This window comes from Mesoplodon densirostris, chromosome 14 (assembly GCF_025265405.1).
Source record: "Mesoplodon densirostris isolate mMesDen1 chromosome 14, mMesDen1 primary haplotype, whole genome shotgun sequence".
Lineage (NCBI taxonomy): Eukaryota > Metazoa > Chordata > Mammalia > Artiodactyla > Ziphiidae > Mesoplodon > Mesoplodon densirostris.
The window spans coordinates 64965740-64986987 of record NC_082674.1 but is presented as its reverse complement, the minus strand read 5'-3'; the positions used below and the strand labels follow the sequence as shown (position 1 = coordinate 64986987).

At 55.9% G+C, this 21248-nt stretch overlaps 1 protein-coding gene across 1 annotated transcript in view; it reads left to right on the top strand.

Annotated features, from left to right (window-relative positions):
* The window catches only part of SH3RF3 (SH3 domain containing ring finger 3), a 211413-nt gene extending 192862 nt beyond the window's left edge, over positions 1-18551 (top strand). Inside the window, exons 10-11 of the mRNA XM_060117283.1 lie at positions 13205-13536; positions 18383-18551. Of these exons, the coding sequence (XP_059973266.1) occupies positions 13205-13536; positions 18383-18551 (501 nt within the window). The remainder of the gene's footprint in view (positions 1-13204; positions 13537-18382) is intronic.
* Positions 18552-21248: the final 2697 nt, after the last annotated feature.

The window sequence follows — 21248 nt, the reverse complement described above, 5'->3', positions numbered from 1 at the left end:
GGTCAGCCTCACGCTGTGCCCACCTTGCTGAGGGCCCCCTTCCAACTGGACACATGGCGGGTGGGCGGGTGGGTGGCTGCCCTCCGCCTCCTTGAGGGCTTCTCCCTGCAGGAGGTGGAGACTGAAGCGATGGGACCCTGGCCCCACGAAACCCTCCTTCCGGGTGGGCCTGCAGAGGACACCTCTCCACCCGGGGGGCCCTGCTTGCTCTGCACACCCCCAGTGATGCTACTGGTACGGTTACAAGGCTGACAGAGGCCCGTAGGGAGAGACCCCTGTGTGCTCCATCCCTGACAGCAAGGGGAGGGCCGCGGGGGCTCCGATGCACAGGGGAGATGAGCCGCCTGATGCGAGGAGTGGCCCAGAGCAGCCGCGGACGGTCTCGTTCAGCGTCGCACCTGTCCCTGCGGCTCCGCCTCTGCTCCTCTGATGCTCTCAGACCTGCGTGGTTGGAGTCCCCGGGCGTCTGGCGATGCGTCCTGCCTCCGAATCAAGGCGGGCCTTCCAGGTTCCGAGGCCCCATCGGGGTGTGACCTGGGATTTTAGGGCCCTGCGGTTTGGTTGGTTGTAGGTTGTCTGGAGGTCTTCGTGTTTCCAGTAAAAAGAGGCTGAAGTTCAGTTCTGGGCTTCCTTCCGCACGGAATTCTCATCTGTTACTTGTACGTGTTTCCAGTACTTCTGTGAACGTTTCCAAAGATGTCTATTGGGAGGTGCTTTCATTTTTCCGTCCCACACTTGTTAACTACAGTGCCTGTGCTCGAGGCGTGTGCGTGTGCCTGTGAAGCTCCCGGGTAAGGTCACGTCAGAGGGCAGGGCCACCAGCACCCCGACCCTGCTGCTGGGTCTGGGATGGGGGATCTCGGAGGCATCTCGTGAAGTCTGCCGTGTGACACACACCCAGCCTCAGTTGTGTAGAACAACTTTCACTTTTGGTGATGAAAATAATAAACAGTCTCTGCTAGGGATAGGAAAGAGTTTTCTTGAGCCAGACTGAGGACTCTAGCCCAGAAGACAGCCTCTCAGGTAACCTGAGGAACTGCCCTGGAGAAGCAGGGTTTTCAGCACAGTTTTGTGTCTTGTCAGAACAAAGAACAAGTCAGGGATGCATTCCTTCAAGGTTTAAAAAAACAACAGACAAGCACGTACTGAGTCAGTGTGGCCTTGGCCCCTTCGTCGGGAGGCCTACCATGGATGGAGGACCAGCACTGGCGTCCCGGGAAGGGAGGCGTTTCATCTTTATTATTTTTTCTTTTTATAACTTTATTTATTTTTGGCTGCGTTGGGTCTTTGTTGCTGCACGCGGGCTTTCTCTATTTGCGGCGAGCGGGGGCTACTCTTCGTTGCGGTGCGTGGGCTTCTCATTGTGGTGGCTTCTCTTGTTGTGGAGCACGGGCTCTAGAGCACAGGCTTCAGTAGTTGTGGCTCATGGGCTCAGTAGTTGTGGCTCGCAGGCTCTAGGGCACAGGCTCAGTAGCTATGGCTCACGGACTTAGTTGCTCCGCGGCATGTGGGATCTTCCCGGACCAGGGCTCGAACCCATCTCCCCTGCATTGGCAGGCGGATTCCTAACCACTGCGCCACCAGGGAAGCCCCAGTCTTTATTATAACATGGACGTTCTTTACTTCTGGTCAGTGTACACTTTTCTTTAATAATTAAAGCCGGCGTGCAGTGTGTGTTTGACAGGTCACACACAGGCTGTTTAGTCAGCACCGAATTCAAGTTAACTCACGTAGAGGCCACAACAACTTCCCACACCTCAGTGTGGGAGAACAGCTCCCGTCGGGTTGTAATGATCCTGCTCCAGGGCTGGGCTTCGGCTGAGCGGAGGGAGGCCTGGACGCTGTGCTGGCCGGGCTGGGGCCACCTGCGGGCCACTCACTGGCTGCTGGCCAGCACCTCAGTCTGCTGTTTGTCAGACACTCGTGCGGCCCCTCCGTGGTCTCTGCTCAGGGGTGAGCTGGCGGCGTCTTCGAGCCCTGGGTGCAGGTGGAGCCATGGCAGGCCCCGGCGCACGGCAGGGACATGGATCCTACAAGAGGGGCCACGTGAGACAGATGAGGGAGGAGATACAGCACCGTGGCCGCGTCTGGAAGCTTCGCTGCGCCACGTCACCCAGGGTGACATGTGACCTCCCTCTTTCCTTGAGTTCTCATCTGTCACAGCTTCCTCCTGTTTGGGGCTCTCAGACTGAGAGCGGAGTAGGCCCTGTTGTCTCTGTTGTCCCCAAGGAGCCTGGCCTCCGGCTCCCGCTGACGTCACGGCAGCGGCCTGGGTGCAGGTGGCCCGCGGCCCCGTCCATGCCTTCCGCCGGTCAGACCTGCACACCCACTGCCCTTCACCTCCTTTTTTCTCAGTTGAATTACGCCATCAGCCTCTTAACACCAGGGAGGGGCATGGCCTGCTTTGAGAAGCTACTCATGCCCAGCCTGGCAAATCCAGGGGCTTCACAGAGCCCAGAAGCCACCTTGGTTCAGACCCCTGAGGTCCTTCATGGCCCAGCACGTGACGCATCCGGGTTGGGACAGACCTTCAGACCATTCTCCTTCCTGCTCCGGGTTTGCTGACGGCCCCTGCAGCACAGCCCTGGGGAGGGTCCGCTCCACTACATGTGTCATCATAGTCCGTAGGAAGTGCGATTTCAGACTCGCTACCTGTGAGGAGCGCTGCTTTAGAAGAAGATCCTGGCGTGGTTCCTTTGGCTGAGGAGTGGTACTTTCCTCCCCAAACAGTAAGATGTCGCTATGGAGGGAGACTCACGTATCACTGGACAGACTGGCTGTTGCAGAAAGAAGGCTCCAAATGGCTGTGTGGTAACCATGGTGACGGAGAGGGTGCTGGTGACAGCAGGCTAACGTCTAACATGTCTTACTTCATCCAGTCCCCAGACAGCTCTCTCGGGCAGGTGCCGTCATGACCCCCACTCCACAGGTGAGGAAACTGAGGCCCGGGAAACGCAAGCACGCGTTCAAGGGCACCCAGCTGGGAGGCAGGAGAAGAGCCAGGCGGTGTGGCCCCTGCCCTTCAGCATCGGGTCCTGGCCTGGGCTCTGGCCCCTGTGGAAGGTACACAGCCACAGGCCTCCCACCTTTGCTGAGCACCAGCCACAGTGCCTGCCCTGTGGTGGCCTTTGTGACGCCACCCAGGGCGCCTGGTCCTGCCCCGGCGCAGTGACAGCATCACGGGGCTACACGGCAGAGGCTGGACCACCAGGCTCTGATCCTGCGTTCAGGGCCCTCTTGGGGTGCTGACCGGGCTGGGCTGGGCCCCAGGGTGCGAGCCGCTCAGTCCTGCCCGTGGGAGGCCAGGACGGCCTGTGGGACATTGAGGAGTCGGGGATGCCAGCGCCTGCTCCTCCGATGGACCAAGGGTCACATGAGAGGTGACCTGGCTGCCCACCCAGAACGGCTGGACTAGATCTCGAGGTGGCACCCAGGGTCCATTGCTCAGGTTTCCTGCCGTGGAGGCTGGTGACGAGTGCAGGTCACACCATGACCCTCATTGAACATGGGGTGATCTCTGGGCCAGATGGGGGTATGCAGGGTGCTGTTGCTCATAAGTCAGAGGGTGATGTGTGCAGGTACCACCAGTGTCTGGTGGACAGTGGGTGTGGGAGCCCAGGGCTGGCAGGAGAGCGTTCTGCAGAGAAGGTGGGGCTTGGTCCAAGGAGCTCCAGCCTGAGCTGAGGGCGAGTTGGGACCAGGTCAGCCTTGGACGTGTGATTGTGCTCAGGGGGCGCTGGCTGGGGACCGGGTAGGCTCAGCAAACACTGAGTAAGGCCCTGGGGCACAGGGCAGAGTAGGGCCTGGAGGGTGAAGGACGAGCAAAGCCTCGTCCTCATCACGCACCAGCGGCCACGGGAACAGGCGGTGAGGTGGCCGGAGAGAGTCTGGGATTCTGCATCCGGAGACCGGGGTCCGTCCCCGTCGTCTCTCTGGACTTGAATTTCCTCTCTCTCATTGAGGTAACTGTGGCCCTTTCAGACTGGATGTGTGTGTCCCCCCAGAATTCATAAGTTGAAGCCCCAGTGTTGGGGGGGGCCCTTGGGGGGTAATTAGGGTTAGATGGGTCATGAGGAAAGGCCACGTGACCACCTGACAGACGGCACCGTCTGCAGGCCAGGAGGGTCCTCACCAAGGACTCGTCCATGCTGGCACCCCAAGCCTCCAGAACGGCGAGAAAAGACAGGTTTGTGGATTAAGCCGCCCAGGCTGTGGTACTTGGTTGTGGACACCTGAGGCAACCGATACAGATTTTGGTTCCATGAGTGTGGCAGGGGCTTCTGTTACAAAGCCTGAAAATGCAGAAGCAGCTTTGGAACAGGTGACGGAGAGAGGCTGGGAGGCTTGACGTTTGGCCTTAAAGGCAGTTCTGGCAAGGGTCCTTCGCGAGTGATCATGAACAGACTCTGGTAGGTGTGTGAATGCTAGAGGACATCCAGGTGGAAGGAGGAACATGCTACTGTTAATGGCAAGGAAGGCAGCCCTGGTTAGAAAGTGGCAAAGAGGGCAGCCTAGCTCTGTTCTCATGTCTCATAGAAGGTCGATGTTGGATATTTAGCTGAGGAGATTTCTGAGCAGCATTGAAGGAGAGGCTTGGTTCCTCCTGGTGGCTGGCAGTTAAACGCAAGAGGAAAGAAATGAGTTGATTGTTAACCGAAAAGGACCGGAGCTTGGACATTTGGAAAACCCTTAGCCTCACCATATTGCACAAAATGAGAAGGCGTGCTCTGAAGAGATGCCAGGGATGTGGCCAAACCACCATTTGATAAAGAGACCACAGGTGCAACTCATGGACTTAACCAGCCGTCGCAGCCGAGCCAGGAATAGAAGGTGGGATTAAAGCGCCAAGGACTCTGCCAGCTTGAACTTCAGGGGTCAGAGGAAGCAGGGTGGAGGGAAGGACGGCTGTGGGACTCCTTGGATTCTGCAGGACCAGACCACAGGGCCATTTGGCTGCAAACGTGCACTCTTCTTCCGGGAAAGGGATGAAGGGCCCCGAAGGCTATTCAGAGGTGGCCTCTGACCAAAGCCGGGGGCGTGGGCCTGGAAGAGAGGTGTTGACCAAAGAGGATTGTTCTCCAACTTGGGACCTAGTGGAACTTGCCTGGCTAAGTTTTGGACTTGCTTGGAGCTGTCACTCCCTCCTCTTCCCATTTCTCCTTTTGGGAATGGGAATGTCTATTTTCTGCCTTCCTCACCTTTGCATTTGGGAAGCATGTAATTAGTTTGGTGTCAAAGGCTCACAGCTGGAGAGGAAATTTGCCTCAGGATGAATCATAGCTCGAGCTCACCCACATCTGATTTAGATGATATTTAGATGAGACTTTGGACTTTAGACTTTTCTAAGTTAAAATTAAAATACCGTATTATATCATATTAGGTATACCACATAGTGAATTGATATTTTTACACATTATGAAATGTTCACCCCGAGAAGACCAGTTTTCATCCGTCACCATACAAAGTTGTGGCGGTGCTATTGACTACGTCCCCTATGTGTACATCACATACCTGTGACTTATTTATTTTATAGCTGGTAGTTTGAACTTCTTAATCCCCTTTACCTACCTCTTTCCTCCCCCAACCCCCTCCCCTCTGGCAACCAACAGTTTGTCCTCTGTATCTATGACTCTGTTTCTGTTTTGGATTATTTCTTCATTTGTCTTGTTTTTTAGATTCCACATACACATGGAATCATACAGTATTTGTCTTTCTCTGTCTGACTTATTTCACTTAGCATAATACCCTCCAGGTCCACCTGTGTTGTCAAAAATGGCGAGATTTCATTTTTCTATGGCTGAGTATATATATATACACACATTGTTGTCCATTGTATATATGTACCCCATCTTCTTTATCCATTCATCTATCAGTGGGCACTTAGGTTGTTTCCATATCTTGACTATTGTAAATAGTTCTGCAATGAACAGGGGGTACATATATTTTTTCTAATTACTGTTTTTGTTTTCTTCAGGTAAGTACCCACAAGTGGGATTGCTGGATCATATGGTAGTTCTATTTTTAATTACTCGATGAACCTCCATACTGTTTCCACAGTGGCTGCACCAGTTTATATTCCCACAAACAGCACACAAGGGTTCCCTTTTCTCTACACACTCACCAACACTTGTTATTTCTTTTCTTTTTTTTTTTTTTTTTTTTTTTTGCGGTATGCGGGCCTCTCACTGTTGTGGCCTCCCCCGTTGCGGAGCACAGGCTCCGGACGCGCAGGCTCCGGACGCGCAGGCTCAGCGGCCATGGCTCACGGGCCCAGCTGCTCCGCGGCATATGGGATCCTCCCAGACCGGGGCACGAACCCGTATCCCCTGCATCGGCAGGCGGACTCTCAACCACTTGCGCCACCAGGGAGGCCCTCTTTTCTTTTTGATAATAGCCATTCTGACAGGTGTGAGGTGATATCTCATTGTCGTTTGGATTTGCATTTCCCTGATGATTAGTGATGTTGAGCATCTTTTCATATGTCTGTTGGCCATTTGTATGTCTTCGAAAAAATGTCTATTCAGGTCCTTTGCCCATTTTTTTTTTTTTCCTTTCTTTTTTTTTTTTTTTGTGGTACGCGGGCCTCTCACTGTTGGGGCCCCTCCCGTTGCAGAGCACAGGCTCCGGACGCGCAGGCTCAGCGGCCATGGCTCATTTTGCCCATTTTTTTTTTTATTGGGTTGTTTGCGGTTTTTTTTTTTTATATTGAGTTGTGTGAGTTCTTTATATTTTGGATATCAACCTCTTATTGAATGTATGATTTGCGAATATCTTCTTTCATTCAGTAGGTTGCCTTTTCATTTTGTTGGTGGTTTCCCTTGCTATGCAAAAGCTTCTTAGTTTGATGTAGTTCCGTTTGTTTATTTTTGCTTTTGCTTCCCTTGCCTGATGTGACAGATCCAAAACAATCTTGCTAAGAGTGATGTCAAAGAGCATACACCTATGTTTTTAGGAGTCTTATAGTTTCAGGTCCTACATTTAAGTCTTTAATCCATTTTGAGTTTATTTTTGTATATGATGTAAGAAGGTGGTCCACTTTCATTCTTTTTCATGTAGCTGTCCAGTTTTCCCAGCACCATTTATTGAAGAGGCTGTCTTTTCCCCACTGTATATTCTTGCCTTCTTTGTCATAGATTAATTGACCATATAAGTGTGGGTTTATTTCTGGGCTCTCTAGTCTGTCCCACTGATCTACGGAGCTGTTTTTGTGCCAGTAACATACTGTTTTGACTACTGTCGCTTTGTAGTATAGCCTGAAATCAGAGACTGTGATACCTCCAGCTTTGTTCTTCTTTCTCAAGATTGTTTCGGCTATTCAGGGCCTTTTATGTTTCCATATGAATTTTGGGATTTGCTCTAGTTCTGTGGAAAATGCCATAAGAATTTTGATAGGGATTGCATTTAACCTGTAGACTGATTAGGGTAGTATGGGCATTTTAATGACCTTAGTTCTTCCATGAATGTGGTGTATCTTTCTGTTTATTTTTATCATCTGCCGTCACTTTCCTCAGTGTCTTATGGTTTTCAGAGTACAGGTCTTTCACCTCTTTGGTTAAATCTATTCCTAGGTATTTTATTCCTTTGATGCAATTATACCTGGGATTGTTTTCTTTACTTGTCTCTCTGATAGTTCATTATCAGCAACAGATTTCTGTATATTGATTTTGTATCCTGCTACTTTGCTGAATACACTTTTAGTTCTAAGAGTTTCTTGGAGGAGTCTTTGGGATTTTCTATATATAGTATCATGTCATCTGCAAATAGTGACAGTTTTACCTCTTCCTTTCCAGTTTAGATGCCTTTTATTTACTTTTCTTACCTAACTGCTGTAGTTAGAACTTCCAGTACTATGTTGAAGAACAGTGGCGAGAGTGGGCATCCTTGTCTTTCTTGTTCCTGATCTTGGAGGAAAAGCTTTCAGCTTTTCACCATTGAGTATGATTTAGCTGTGGGTTTGTCATATATGGCCTTAATTATGTTGAGGTATGTTCCTCTATATCTACTTTGTTGAGACTTTTTATCATGAATGTATGTTGAATTTTGTCAAATGCTTTTTCTGCTTTTATTGAGATGATCATATGATTTTTATCCTTTGTTTTTTTAATGTGGTGTATCACATTGTTGGATATACATATGTTAAACCATCCTAGCATGCCTGGAATGAATCCCACTTGACATGGTGTATGATCCTTACAATGTATTGTTGGATTCAGTTTGCTAATATTTTATTGAGGATTTTGGCATCTATATTCATCAAGGATATTGGTCTATAGTTTTCTTTTTGTGTGTGTGTGGTGCCTTTGACTGGTTTTGGTATCAGGGAAATGCTGGCCTCATAAAATGAACTTGGGAGTTTCCTTCCTCTTTAGTTTTTTGGAATAATTTGAGAAGAATGGGTATAAGTCTTCTCTGAATCTTGGGTAGAATTCACCTGTGAGGCCATCTAGACCTGGACCTTTGTTTGGGGGAAGTTTTTTGATTACTGATTCAATTTTGTTACTGGTATTTGGTTTATTTAGATTTTTCTATTCATGATTCAGCCTTGGAAGATTGTATGTTTCCATTCTCTCTAGGTTGTCGAATTTGTTGGCATATTATTGTTCATAATAACAATTTGTTACTCCTTTGTATTTCTTTTTTTTTTTTTTTTTTTTGAGTTATGCGGGCCTCTCACTGTTGTGGCCTCTCCCGTTGCGGAGCACAGGCTCCGGACGCACAGGCTCAGCGGCCATGGCTCACGGTCCCAGCCGCTCCGCGGTATGTGGGATCTCCCCGGACCGGGGCACGAACCCGTGTCCCCTGCATCGGCAGGCGGATTCTCAACCACTGCGCCACCAGGGAAGCCCACTCCTTTCTATTTCTGTGGTGTTAGTTGTAATTTCTCCACGTAATCACCATAGGATAATGAGGAGATGACGGTGAGGACATGGCACTCATAGGCCATGTTACAGGTTTACTTCGTTTTAATGAAATGAATTGACTCCCTGAAAAATTTAATGTCACATTTTATAAATCAAATTCTATTCTCTTTGACTTCCTTTAATTTCAGAGATAATTTTCCATAATTTTAATTGACCTTTAACTGGAAACACTTCTTAATTTAAGCTTTAAATTTTTTTTCCTTTGGCCAAGTTTTTACATTAATATTTTATGAAACAAGACCTCTGGGGACAGACACTATCATTTTATTATTTGTAAAATGTTTTACAGTTTTCCTATAATGAATGAACGTCTCTTTTTTAAATATTAGATTTCCAGGTGACTCTTTTTTTTTTTTTTTTTTTTTTTGCGGTATGCGGGCCTCTCACTGTTGTGGCCTCCCCCGTTGCGGAGCACAGGCTCCGGACGCGCAGGCTCCGGACGCGCAGGCTCAGCAGCCATGGCTCACGGGCCCAGCCGCTCCGCGGCATATGGGATCCTCCCAGACCGGGGCACGAACCCGTATCCCCTGCATCGGCAGGCGGACTCTCAACCACTTGCGCCACCAGGGAGGCCCCCAGGTGACTCTTTTAAAGTAGGATGTGACTTTATTTCAGCGTGTGTGAGTGTGTGCCGGTGTGCTTGTTTCCCTGATGTCGCCTGTAATCCCTTCTCTAACGTAATGACGTTGTTTGTATGGGAGGCAGAGTGCAGACCCAGGTGTGTGTGTAGCGCGAGAGCCGGAGCTTCTCACGCCTGCAGGCCTGGCTCCCACCCACTCCTATGCCTGGCGTGGCTGCTGTGCTAGGTGAGCTCCTACTCAAACGATGGCCCTTGCCACCCAAAGTGCAACTGGGGAGGGCAGCCTCACCTGGGATCCAGCTAGGCAGCCACACGGGTCAGAATCTCCACCCCCGTGCACCCCAGCACTTCGTAGCATGACTTTAAGCCCACGCCTGTCCCCTGGGCTGGGGCACTTAGTAGGTAAGGGACACAGTCTCCTTCTTTGATCACCTTCCCATGAAGCTGGGCCCGTCCCTGTGTCTTACCTGTCTGCCGTCTTCCGGAATCACTTATCTGGTTGCACAGGTGACCATCGGCTTCTCATTGATCACTTCCTTGGTTCTAAATCAGAACCATTTCAGACCTGCTGAATCAGAATCCTTGAGGGCAGAGCCCCACCTCTACGTTTTATCGAACTCCCTGGTTGGTTCTTTGTACCAGTTGGAGCCGAGAGCCCTGCGTTGGTCCCTGGCCTCTCCCAAGGCAAGGCAAGGGTTAACAGGAAGTGAAGTTGATTTTATTCAGTTAACAAAAATGTATTGGCAGGGAATTCCCTGGAAGTCCAGTGGTTAGGACCCCACGCTTCCCTGCCAATGGGCCCGGGTTTAATCCCTGGTCAGGGAGCCAAGATCCCATTAGCTGCATGGCCCTGCCAAAAACAAACAAGCAAAGATGTATTGGGAGCTAAAGATTTTGCAAACTTGTTTTTTTTTTGCAAACATTTAAAAATATCCAGACACACCATAAAAACAGCAACAGCATCATATTTTTGTGAGGACTTTAATAGTTTAAACCAGCTCTTGCACCGATCTTAAACACTCGGTGAGCCAAACGCCAAGCTGGGACTGGACCGGGGCTGCCCTGGGCTCCCGGCGTCCAGTGCGCAGCCCGCCGGGGTGAGCTCTGTCCGGGGAGGGGCAGGCAGGGTGGGGGGCGGTCAGCTGCACAGGGAGCCGGGGCGTTGCAGGGGAAGGGCCGGCCCAGCTGGGTGGCCGTGGCCATCATTCGTCTGGGGGAAGAGGAGCGAAGGCCCCTTTCTCTGGAGATGTGCCCTCCGCCCCCCGCAGGTGGTGGGGGGCCAGGGGGCATTGTGTTCCCACAGTTCAGATGTTTGGGGTCCCCCAGCAAGGCTGAAATGACTGAGCCTTGGTCATTCAGAGGGTCACTGGGATGGAAAGTGACCCGTGCTTAGGGGAGGGGAATTTAAGCCAGGTGCAGAGGGGGGCTGTGAGGAAAGCGGTGGCCCCAAAAAGCAACAGGGCGCGATTCCCCATGCCGCCTGGGCTTGCGAAGGCCCGGGGAAACCCCAGCAAACCCGTGCTCCTTTAGCATAAGCTTTCAGCCCAGATCCACCCCAGCGCGCGTCCTCCCTCTCCCGCCACCCGCGAGGGGCCCATCGGTGGGTTCTCGGCTGTGCCCACAGACCGGGGCGGCCTGGAGGGGCCGGACCGGCCCCCGAGCCCATGCTCCGCTCCACGGGGTGTGTGGACGCGGACGTCTGGGGAGGGCAGCGTCCGCCGAGGTCAGCGGGAGGGTGACCGGTGGTGACTGACCACGGGGACCAACAGGAAAACCCCCTCGTGTGGGCGCCCGGCTCCAAACCCGCAACCGCCGGCCTCCTGCGCCCTCCCTTCCTGGGGCTCCTGTGGGTCCGCGAGGCAGGTGCTCGCTGATGGCACGTGCTCGTCAGGAGGAAGGACACCCGCAGGGCCCCCCGCTGGCGAGCCCATGCCCTCCATCGCGTCTGCTCGGCGGGCGCGTATCCGGTGCCCGCAGCGTTCTCGACCCGGGCTGGACACTGGGGCGCCGGGACGTCAGAGCCATGTCCCCTGCCCGCATGGTGTTCTGGGGCAGCCCTGGGACGAGGCGGGTCGGGTGATGGCCCCCCCTGTCGTGGACGGCACCACAGGGCCACTGGCAGCCCTGGGGACCCATCACGTGGCTCTTAGTTTTATTCACCTGTGTGCTTACTTACACACACGTGCACACATACATACACATCATACATACACACACACACATGCATATGTATACACGCCTGCACACGTACTTGTGCCTGCACACATATATACACACACACACATACGTATACACACACACTATACATATACATGCACACACTTGCACATACACACATACACGCATACATATACATACCCACATACACGAACACATATATACACACATACATACACATGCATACACACATACAGTTAAATCACTTTTAAGAGTTTTGGACTTCAGGATCGCATTTGACCATTTGATACCCTGTGGCTTTTTTGCCTGAGACCTGGCAGCGTGTGGGTGTCCGGCTGCGGCATGGCTCCCCTTCCAGAGGCCCCGAGGGCCAGGGACCACCGGCCCACCGGAACCAGTGCCTCTCCTGCTGGTCTCAGGTTAGGAGACTGTCATCCTGGGAGCCGCTTCCTCCACATGGTGGCCACAGGAGCCCCGCTACTTGGAGGACGGGGACGCCTCTGAGCCATCTGCATGGCGCCCCCGGTGGCCAAATGACCGAAGCTCTCCTAAGTGTGCCCCACGCACATCTCTCTTGGATGTTGGAAGAGGGCTGCCCTGTGCCACGTTCCCTGCACACTTGCTCCCCTCCAGGCCAGGGCTCGCCCGTGCCAGCCGTGGACAGCATGCAGGACATCAGCTTCCATCCTTCCTATCAGTACCAGTGCTGGGAGTAGAGAAAACGTCAGATTTGTTCATACTAAAGTGTTATTGACTCACCTTGAGGTTATGCACGTCCCTACTAAGTGCACTTTAAGGGGATTTCAGCACCACTAACTGTCCCCAGCTTGGGCGGGCAGAGGAGTCCCCATCCAGCCACCGTAGGGTCCGGCGGGCCCTGTGACCAGAGCTGACTCTGTGGTAGCCACCACCGACTCAGGAGCTCAGTGTCAGGCTCTGTGTGCCGCCTGTAGCACACCACACCCCGTGCCAGCTAATCCGCATCCAACGTCAGAAAAGTAAATCCCAGGAGGGCCATGGAGCTGTCTAGATTCCAAAACAAGCACACGGCTCAGGAAGCATCTCTGCGTGTACACACTCCTCCACACCGCTCACTCACGTGCACACACGCGCGCACACGTGCACCTCGTTTCCCTGTGCGGTACAGACCACACAGCGCTGCCAGGGCCTCCAGATGAGACCATGTCTGTACACATGGGCTCTGTGAGCCCGGGGCGGGGGACGGCTGACGTGGAATAACCAGCCCCCGCCCCACCTCCAGGTGAAGTTTCCAGGCTGGAACGCGGTCCCGCGATGGCAGGGCTGCTGTCGGATGGGCACCTCCAGGCCCGGGTCTGTGGTGGCACCTGTGCCACGTCTGGGGAAGGAAAGAGGTGGGGAGGCTTTCCGTCTCTGCCGTTCTCCTCCTCTGAGCATCTTTACGGGACCGTGTTAGAGTTTCCTGACAGGGTCCTACTCCCTCGCTGACAACAAGGGCCTCCGGGAGAACTAACCTACTTGGCCTCCATTCTGTGTGTCTCTCTAGAAAGACAAGAAGCCCGGGCTGCTGAAGCTGCTGGCCGGCGCGTCCACCAGGAAGAAGTCGCGCTCCCCGCCGTCCACCTCTCCCACCCACGACCCCCAGGCAGCGGTGGACGCCTCACTCCAGGGCGCGGTGGGGCCCGAAGTGTCCTCACTGTCCGTCCACGGCAGGGCCGGGTCCTGCCCCGTTGAGGGCGAGATGCAGGGGGCCTTGGGGTTGGAGCCGCTGCACAGGAAGGCAGGCTCCTTGGATCTGAGCTTCCCGTCGCCCTCCCAACAGGCCCCTCTCTCCGCGGCCACCGTCCGCCCCGAGCCCAAGCTGCTGCCCAGAGAGAGGTAAGGGTTTGCCTGCGTCCTCCCAGGCCTGGGTGTGGTGCTCTGTGAGGTCTGAAGCCACGTTGGGGAACAGGGATGATGCAGGTTTCTAGGGTTTCAACCTGCCAGGCGACCCTCACTATCCCATCAGCTCAGATAAAACGGGAGCTCATTTCACCTTCTGAGCCCATCTGGGTCCTGAGTTTGTATTTATAAGGGATCCATCTGGAAATCTGGTGGAACTGATGGTGTCCTGAGCCCGAAGAGCGAGCAATGGAGTGAGGGACCTGCATCCCCCTGCCCCGAAGGAACCCGCAGTGACCCTGGGCTGAGTCCCCCGTAGGCCTGAGCGAGCCCCGCCCTGGGGAAGCTCTTCTTCCAGGCTCGGCCCACTCTGACACCTGGCCCCAAGCTGCCTTCAGGGTTACACCATGTGAAATGGCCGGTATTCGTGTTTTTTTGCCAAAGACAACAATTTCTTAGAGTTCAGCATGGAGTTTTCCAGGTCAGGAAACTGGGTCCCCCGAGGCCTCAGGGGGAAGCGGCCAGAGGCTGGCGTCCAGCTTGAGGGCCAGCCCGTGTGAGTCATCGGTCCTTAGAGAGCCTCAAAGAGGGCTGAGGGCCCTCAGGGGAGGAAACGCTTTCCTTTCTAAGTGCCCCTCCTCCTGGGAGAGCTGCCTAAATGGTAAAAAGGGGAGCGTCTCCTGAGTGCGCAGTCCTGGCATCTCTGGCACATCCTTCCCCCGCTCGGCCACACTGACTGATGCCAGCCCTTCCGTGTGGCCTGAGACGCACCACACACGTCACACGCACACCCACCATGTACACCCCCCCCACACACACACACACCAAGTGCACACCACACACCCCCTCCTCTCTCCCTCCACTTCCCTCCCCAAGGGAGCCTCCACCTTCGGGCAGCTCTCCCACGTCAGAACCTTCTTTCTGCCACGGGACCAAGCCAGCTGCCTGTGATTTCTGAATGGGGGTCCAGGCCCCTCCTCCGGGTCCCAAAGTTGGGGGCTCTGGGGAATGACAGGTCCCTAAACGTGTCGAAGCTGCTCTCGTGTCTCCCCTGGGTTTCTGCCTTCCCAGATCCTCAACTTCTAGACTCCACAAAGGGCTGAAAGACCCTGTTGTAAAGAAATCATGGGAGTCTAGGATTAACGAGGAATTACTCCCCTTAGCTGACTATCCTAATTGGGGATATTGTACCCGGGGCCCTGGGCGCCCTCCTGCCCCCAGCACCCTGCACAGCTCCTTAGTGACCACTACTGCCTAGTACGACCCTCACCCCGTGCAGCCCTCAGGACTCCCATGTACCGGCCCCCAGCAGGTTGGAGCTGAGGATGTGACAATGGCAACGTCACCTTCAGGCCGGGGCAGCTCCAGAAACACCTGGACTCGGGCCGGTGGGTCACACTGACCTCGCAGCTGTGACCAGAGTCCTGCATGGAGAGCGCACCCTCACTCACACCTCAGCCCCTGTTTGGGGGCCCTCCAAGGGGGGCTGTGCATGAAGGGCAGGCTGGGCTCGGTCCACGCCCCCAACGTGCATCACAATCTTGCAGCAAGAGAAACACCTGCCACTTAACAGCCATTTCACCCAAACGAGTGTCTGTTTTTTGAGTCCCGGCCCCTACATACAACATGGGGATGATAGTGCCTGGTGGCTATAATGGCCGCAAAACACAGATCAGTACCTGGAAAAGGATGAATGCGTAGTGAACGCCAAGGGCAAAAACAACCGTAACAACGCATGAGATGACATGGGAGACGACGCTGTGTGACATGACGTACACAACAGTGAGGCCGTGGTGAGGGCCGTGGTCCCCCCACCTCCGCACTGATTGACAGGCCTCCCCACCTGTTCACACGCCCAGTCCGTGTGTCCTCACCTCTCTCCGGCCTCTCAGCTGTTCGGCTCTGTTGGGATTTAGGAGTTTCTTGCTTTGATCTATTGTGGGTCATGGGAGGCTCCCAAAGACGTCTGTGCCTTAATCCCCAAAGCAAGGATAAGGTGGCAGATGGACCGAGCAGCTGACCCTAAAGTGGAGAGGTCGTGCAGGCCCCGCGATGGCCCGTGTGACCTCAGGAGTCCTCGCAGGTGGACGAGGAGCTCGGCCCGCCGTCCTGGCTTTGAGATGGAGGGAGAGGCCTCCACCGGAACGCCGCAGCCTCTAGGGGCTGGAGGAGGGGAGGGGACACAACCTGCCCCGGAGCCTCCATCCCTCGACTTTGCCCCGTGAGGCTGTCGAACGTCGGACTTCCGGAACCTCCAGATGAGACGTGTACGTCGTCAGGCGCTGTTCGTGGGAATCCATCAGAGCCGCCACAGGAACCCAAGGCGTGTGTAGACCTTAGAGTTTGGTGTCCAGGGTGTATTCTTATCATTTTCAAGGTCCTGGAGGGACACCACTGTGATGACCACAGCCCCCGACCCCGGACCACTTGCCCTCATGGGGACCGACATGGGGGCTCTGAAGGGCCCCTCCGGTGACACGGAGGATCTGCCCAACCCCAGAGGCAAAGCGACTGCATCTGCAGTGGTCGGATTCCCTTCGAATTGTGCACCTTTGATCCGTGAGTCTGATGTCTACAGAGTGGCTGTGGTTGATGCAGCCGCTCAGGGCAGTCTCTGACGTGTGACGCCAGGATCGTGCCACTGTTCGCTTGGCCCTTTGGGGCCACTGAGCATCAGTTTTTTTCAGCGTCTTGGAAGGATCTGGACAGAAAACTGAATTCTGGTCTTGTAGACGTTCAGCCCACATCATCCATCCGGGCTCATTAAATCACGGGATTGCTCAGAAGAACCAAATTAATTTTTTTCTAGCAAATTACACTTTTAAAGTTGCTTGTTTCACATCTGGCAGTTGAGGCAAAAGCTAAAACTTATGTTGGGAGCGTGAGGAATGATCTCGACGCGTTCTTTCCTGGGGAGTTGAGGGAAGGGGGCGGTGTTTGGAGGAGGAGGATGGGCAGGAAGCCTGGGGGGGGCGCGGTGCTGGTCCTGGCAGTCATGCAGCCTGGGCGCCGGGGTGTGGGAGCTGCAGTCTGTGTGTGCTGGCTGATCTCACGGGCGTTGCTGTGTCCCAGCTATCTGCAGGGATGCGGGGCTGGGAGGGCAGGAGCTGTTGTCCCCTTCCTCGCCTTGTCCACACCCTGAAAGGGACCGCGGTGGCAAGCCGGCCTCGCGACCTGCTTCCTCTCAGCCCCGTGCTTCCACCGCCTGGAGCGGGCTGGGCCCATGAGCTCCTAGGGCCGGCCTGGGTCTTCTGCACCCGAGCGTCTTCCCCAGTCCCCCGCACCATCCCCAGCTGGACGGGCCAGCTCCAGGCTGTGTGCAGGTGGTTGGAGGGGGATGAAGTCGGCCTCATTCGGCACCTCGGTCCTCAGGCGTCCGCGGGCAGATCCCAAGAGCCCCCGTTCCCTGGTCCCCGTCCCCCAGAATCCGTCAGGTAGGTCCAGGGTCCTTGTCTGTGGCCTCACTTCAAGAAGAGCTGACCTGGGACCTTCTGCTCTATAGCATCCCGGTTTCTCCCAAGTCCAGGAAATAGCAGGTCAGAGGCTCTGCAGACGGAACCCCTTGAGGACCCTAGGGACCCCCAGCTGCCAGACGGTGATGGCCTCCATCAGGGGGAAGCCTGACCAGGGGACAGGGTCAGGCCAGGTGCTGCCAGGGAGGAGGGACAGGAGAGCCTGGAGTTCGGAGAGCGTGGGGAGGTGGCCGGAGGGAAGGGGGAGCACAGTCTGCATCTCTGGTCCCGGGAGGCCGCCTGGGCCTTTGGGGGCTCGGAGGAGGACCCAGGCCCTGAGGGCGGGGCTGGCAGCAGGGAGCTGAGGACTGAGGGCGCCCGGGAACTGCTCTCCCGGCCCGGCCCACAGACGCTCCTGCTCTGCCAGTGCCCACGGCAGGGGTGCTGGCCAGACTGGGCCCAGGAGCAGGGGATGGGCTCAGCTGTGCGTGAACTCCTGGCCGCTGCCCCTGCGACCCTCCCAGCAGCCCCACCCTTCGACCCACCCGCCCCAAGGACATGGGGGCGCAGTGTGGGGCTGAGGTCGGTCTGGTGAGGAGGGAGTGGCGGGCAGTGCCCGGGGATGGCAGGGACAGGCAGGCCCCGCATCCGTGACCGGGAAGTGCCGGTGTGCTTGCAGGGGCGGGCGATGGGAACACAGGGCCTCTTCCCAACTTGCCTCTAGTCCGAGCGACGTGGTTCCAGTGGAGGAGGGTGGTGTGGATGGCGGGCTGGAGGCGGAGGGAGAGGAGCGTGCCCGGCGCCCGGCAGGTCCATGGGGAAGCCTTTGCTGACCCCTCCCCTCCCCGGCACCCAGCCCGCGGCGCCCGTGGTGCCTACGAGCTGGGGTTCAGAGGCAGCGAGAACAGGTGGCCCTGCTGGCCACGAGACCACCCACAGTGAGGATCTGCGCACGGAGCCCCCAGCTCACCTGACCAGTCCTGCCCCCCGTAAGGGTGGTGGGCTCAGGGACAGCGGGACACCCGAACCCTGTGGGGTCCCCGGCTGGAGGGGGCTACCGGCAGCTCTGTCGGGCTGGGCAGCAGGGAGGGACGCGGCACAGCCGGTCTGCCCTCGCCCTCGGGTGATTTAGAGCAAGGCTGGTCCTCAGAGCCTCCTCCTCCCCTGAGGCTTTCTGGGCAGGTGTGGGGTGCAGGCCTTTGTCTCAGATCCAGGGAGCTGCCAAGGCCCAGGGGTCTGTTTCTGGTCGGAGCTCAGGCGCCCGGCAGGCGGAGGCACAGCGGAGACTCACGTCTCCAGGTGGATCTTATGGCACGTTGGTCTGAAAACGGACGGAGCCCCGGAGCCCGGGAGGTGGTGGGCGGCTCACCCCTGGGTATCTGTTTCCCCAGGTACCGCGTGGTGGTCTCATACCCGCCCCAGAGCGAGGCGGAGATCGAGCTGAAGGAAGGGGACGTGGTCTTCGTGCACAAGAAGCGTGAGGACGGCTGGTACAAGGGGACCCTGCAGAGGAACGGCCGCACCGGCCTCTTCCCCGGCAGCTTCGTGGAGAGCTTCTGAGGCCATGACTGCCGCCCCCCAGGGACGGAGGTGCAGGGACCCTAGGGGAGCGGCCGCCCGAGGCCCTGGGTCCTTCTGGGGACCTGGCAGGGACGCCCGCACGCGCAGGACCCGGGGGCGAGGAGGTCACGGCTTCCACCTGCCCCGTGTCCTCTGACGGGGAGCAGACGCCGCCGGGGTGCTCCTCCGCCGTCCGCTGGCGGGGCCGGTGGGGGGCAGGCCTCCGCGCCTTTGGAGAGCGTCCTTTGGGCGGCTCCGGGTTTCACATGGGTCCTGACTGCTCCTCGTCTCCGGCTATACCTCAGGCACCTCCACCTGGACCCTCAGCACGGTGCCCTGGCCCGGGGTCGTCAACTGCCCCATCCGGGCAAGGCCAGCACGTGGCTCCCGCGGGGCGAGGTGGCCGCATTGCCTCGTGCTTTGCCACCGCTGTCCCCTCTCCCTCGTGCTTCTTTCTGACATCTTTTTACTGCCAAGCTGTTAGACTTTATAAATGTCTAACAGGTCGTTCACTGCCTATTTTTCATACATCTGGTGCTGCCTTTTTGTAAACCTAGTCGGGACTTGGTTGAGCTTGAAAGAAAAAATCTCTGGGGAGACACCAAAGGGGCAGAAGTTTTACAGGCACCACGTGAACCTGGAGAGCCAGGTCTTCACAGCCTCGGTGCTCGTGGGGCCAGAGGGGCCTGGGCATTGGAGGGAGTTAGGAAAAGCCCGTGTCTTTCCACCCTTCCAGAGCCCCTGCCGCATCTGGAGATGTTCTGACAAGAGGTGACAGTAAAGGAACAGGAGGGTGGACCCCAGGTCAGGAGGCCGAAGTCCCCTTCTGCGCTCTAGCGGGGACACCACAGCCAGCACTTCCACTGTCCAAACGTGCGGTGTTTACCGCCGTTCAGATCGACTGCCTTGTGACGGTTTCTCCTTTTTTTCTTTAAATAAATAACCGCTCTGCTCTCAGTGCGCACCTTGGTCTCGAGACCAGAGCCACAAGGATAACGAGGGCTTGGAGGCGTCATGCAGACGTGCAGGTCCAGGGAGCTGGGCAGGGAGACGCAGCTCTGATCCTGGGACCTTCCCCGTCGGGGGTCCACCAAGGGCACCCACGAGTCCACCTTCCCCGAAGCCCCCACGGGAGGAGCCCGTGAGAGAGACACCTTAGGAATACGTTCCTGTCAGTTCCTAAACCCTCTCTCTCTTTACAAAGCCGCTCAGGGTTAAATCAGGCGGAACACACTAGCCTTTGGGATGTCTCTGCAACAAAATCCAGACGCCCACTCCCTGGCCTGCCATGAGGCCGTGGCAGGAACGCTGTTTTCAGAGTTCCTGTGTTGGGCTGTGACCTGCCTACTTGTTGCTGCCAGGTGGCTCCACGCTGGCAGGTCGCTCCTAGAGAAAAGCACTCTTCCTCTCTCCAGGACATGACAGATGGACAGAGTTGAGAAATTTGTTCTGAATCAAAGAAAAAAAATCCGGTTTAAACGCAGGGAGTCCCGTGCACTGAGTTTATGACAGCCAGAAGGTGCGCGTTTGTCACTGGTTGCCACATTAGTTGCTTTCTGTGCACAGAAATCCTGTGCGTGTCTACAATTATGTCATCACCAAAAACGTGCGTGGGTTAACATGCTGAGTGAGACCCGTGTTCTCCAGTGAAACCAGAGCTGACTTCGTCCACAGATGATAGGAAAGTCTTCTTTCTAAACGTAGGCAGTTACCAAGCAACAGCACAGACCTCTCCCGGCACCGCCCACGTGATGCGGAGAGACTGGCGCCTGGTGGAGGGGGCATGCCCCCCTGCAGGTGTCTTAGCAAAGTTGTCGCCAGCCTCTCCTGTGCAGAGTCAGGGCTGGGCGCTGGGGCCTCCTCACCGGCCAGGCTGCAGGGAGCATGGACACGCACGACCACCCCCGTGCTTTGGGCTGTTTTCAAACCCTTGGTCAGAAAATCAGCCCTCATGACCAGTGAACCACAGACAGAGCAGGAGTAGAAGCAGACCCTTCTGCCGGGCCGTCCTGCCCGGAAGGATACCCTTGTCCTGGCCACTAAGATGAACCAACCCTTTGCCTGATACCCTCAGATTCCCCAGGTCCAGACCTCACGCACCGTGCTCATGATTTGGCCTTTGGGGCCAAGGCAACATACTCTGAGGAGCAGGGTAGAGTCCTCAGTCACATGCACTGACATCAGGACATGGAGGTGACAGGGACATCGGGCCATCAAAGGGCCACGGGAACAGAGTCAGGAGATGGCAGCCTCACAGTGAATGCCGGGCTCTGGTGGGAAATTGTTGGCACTTTGCACAGTCACACACATGCACCCCTTGCTTCTGTTAGACACAGATGTCAGTGTGTGATTCTGGAGGGACGGACTGATGACAAACCATGATGCCTGTGTTTCCGAGTCTTTAAATAAAACTGAACGTGGAGAGGCCTGGTGTCTGGATGGGGGAGCAGTCAGGTGGGGCCGGGCTGGGCAGGAGCAGAGTCGGCAGGCGTCCCCCACGTCCCCTCTGCCAGCCTGTGGGCGCACAGCCCTGCCACCCCCAGGAGCTTCCGAGTGGGCCACCCGGGGTCTGTGTCAGGGTGGCGGGCCGCTGAGGGGACCGGGGGCACCAAACAGCCACTCCCGGCACAGGCTGGGATTCTGCCGCTGGGCAGGAAGAATTGAGCCTGGCCAGCGGGGCTTGGGTGGCTTCTAGGA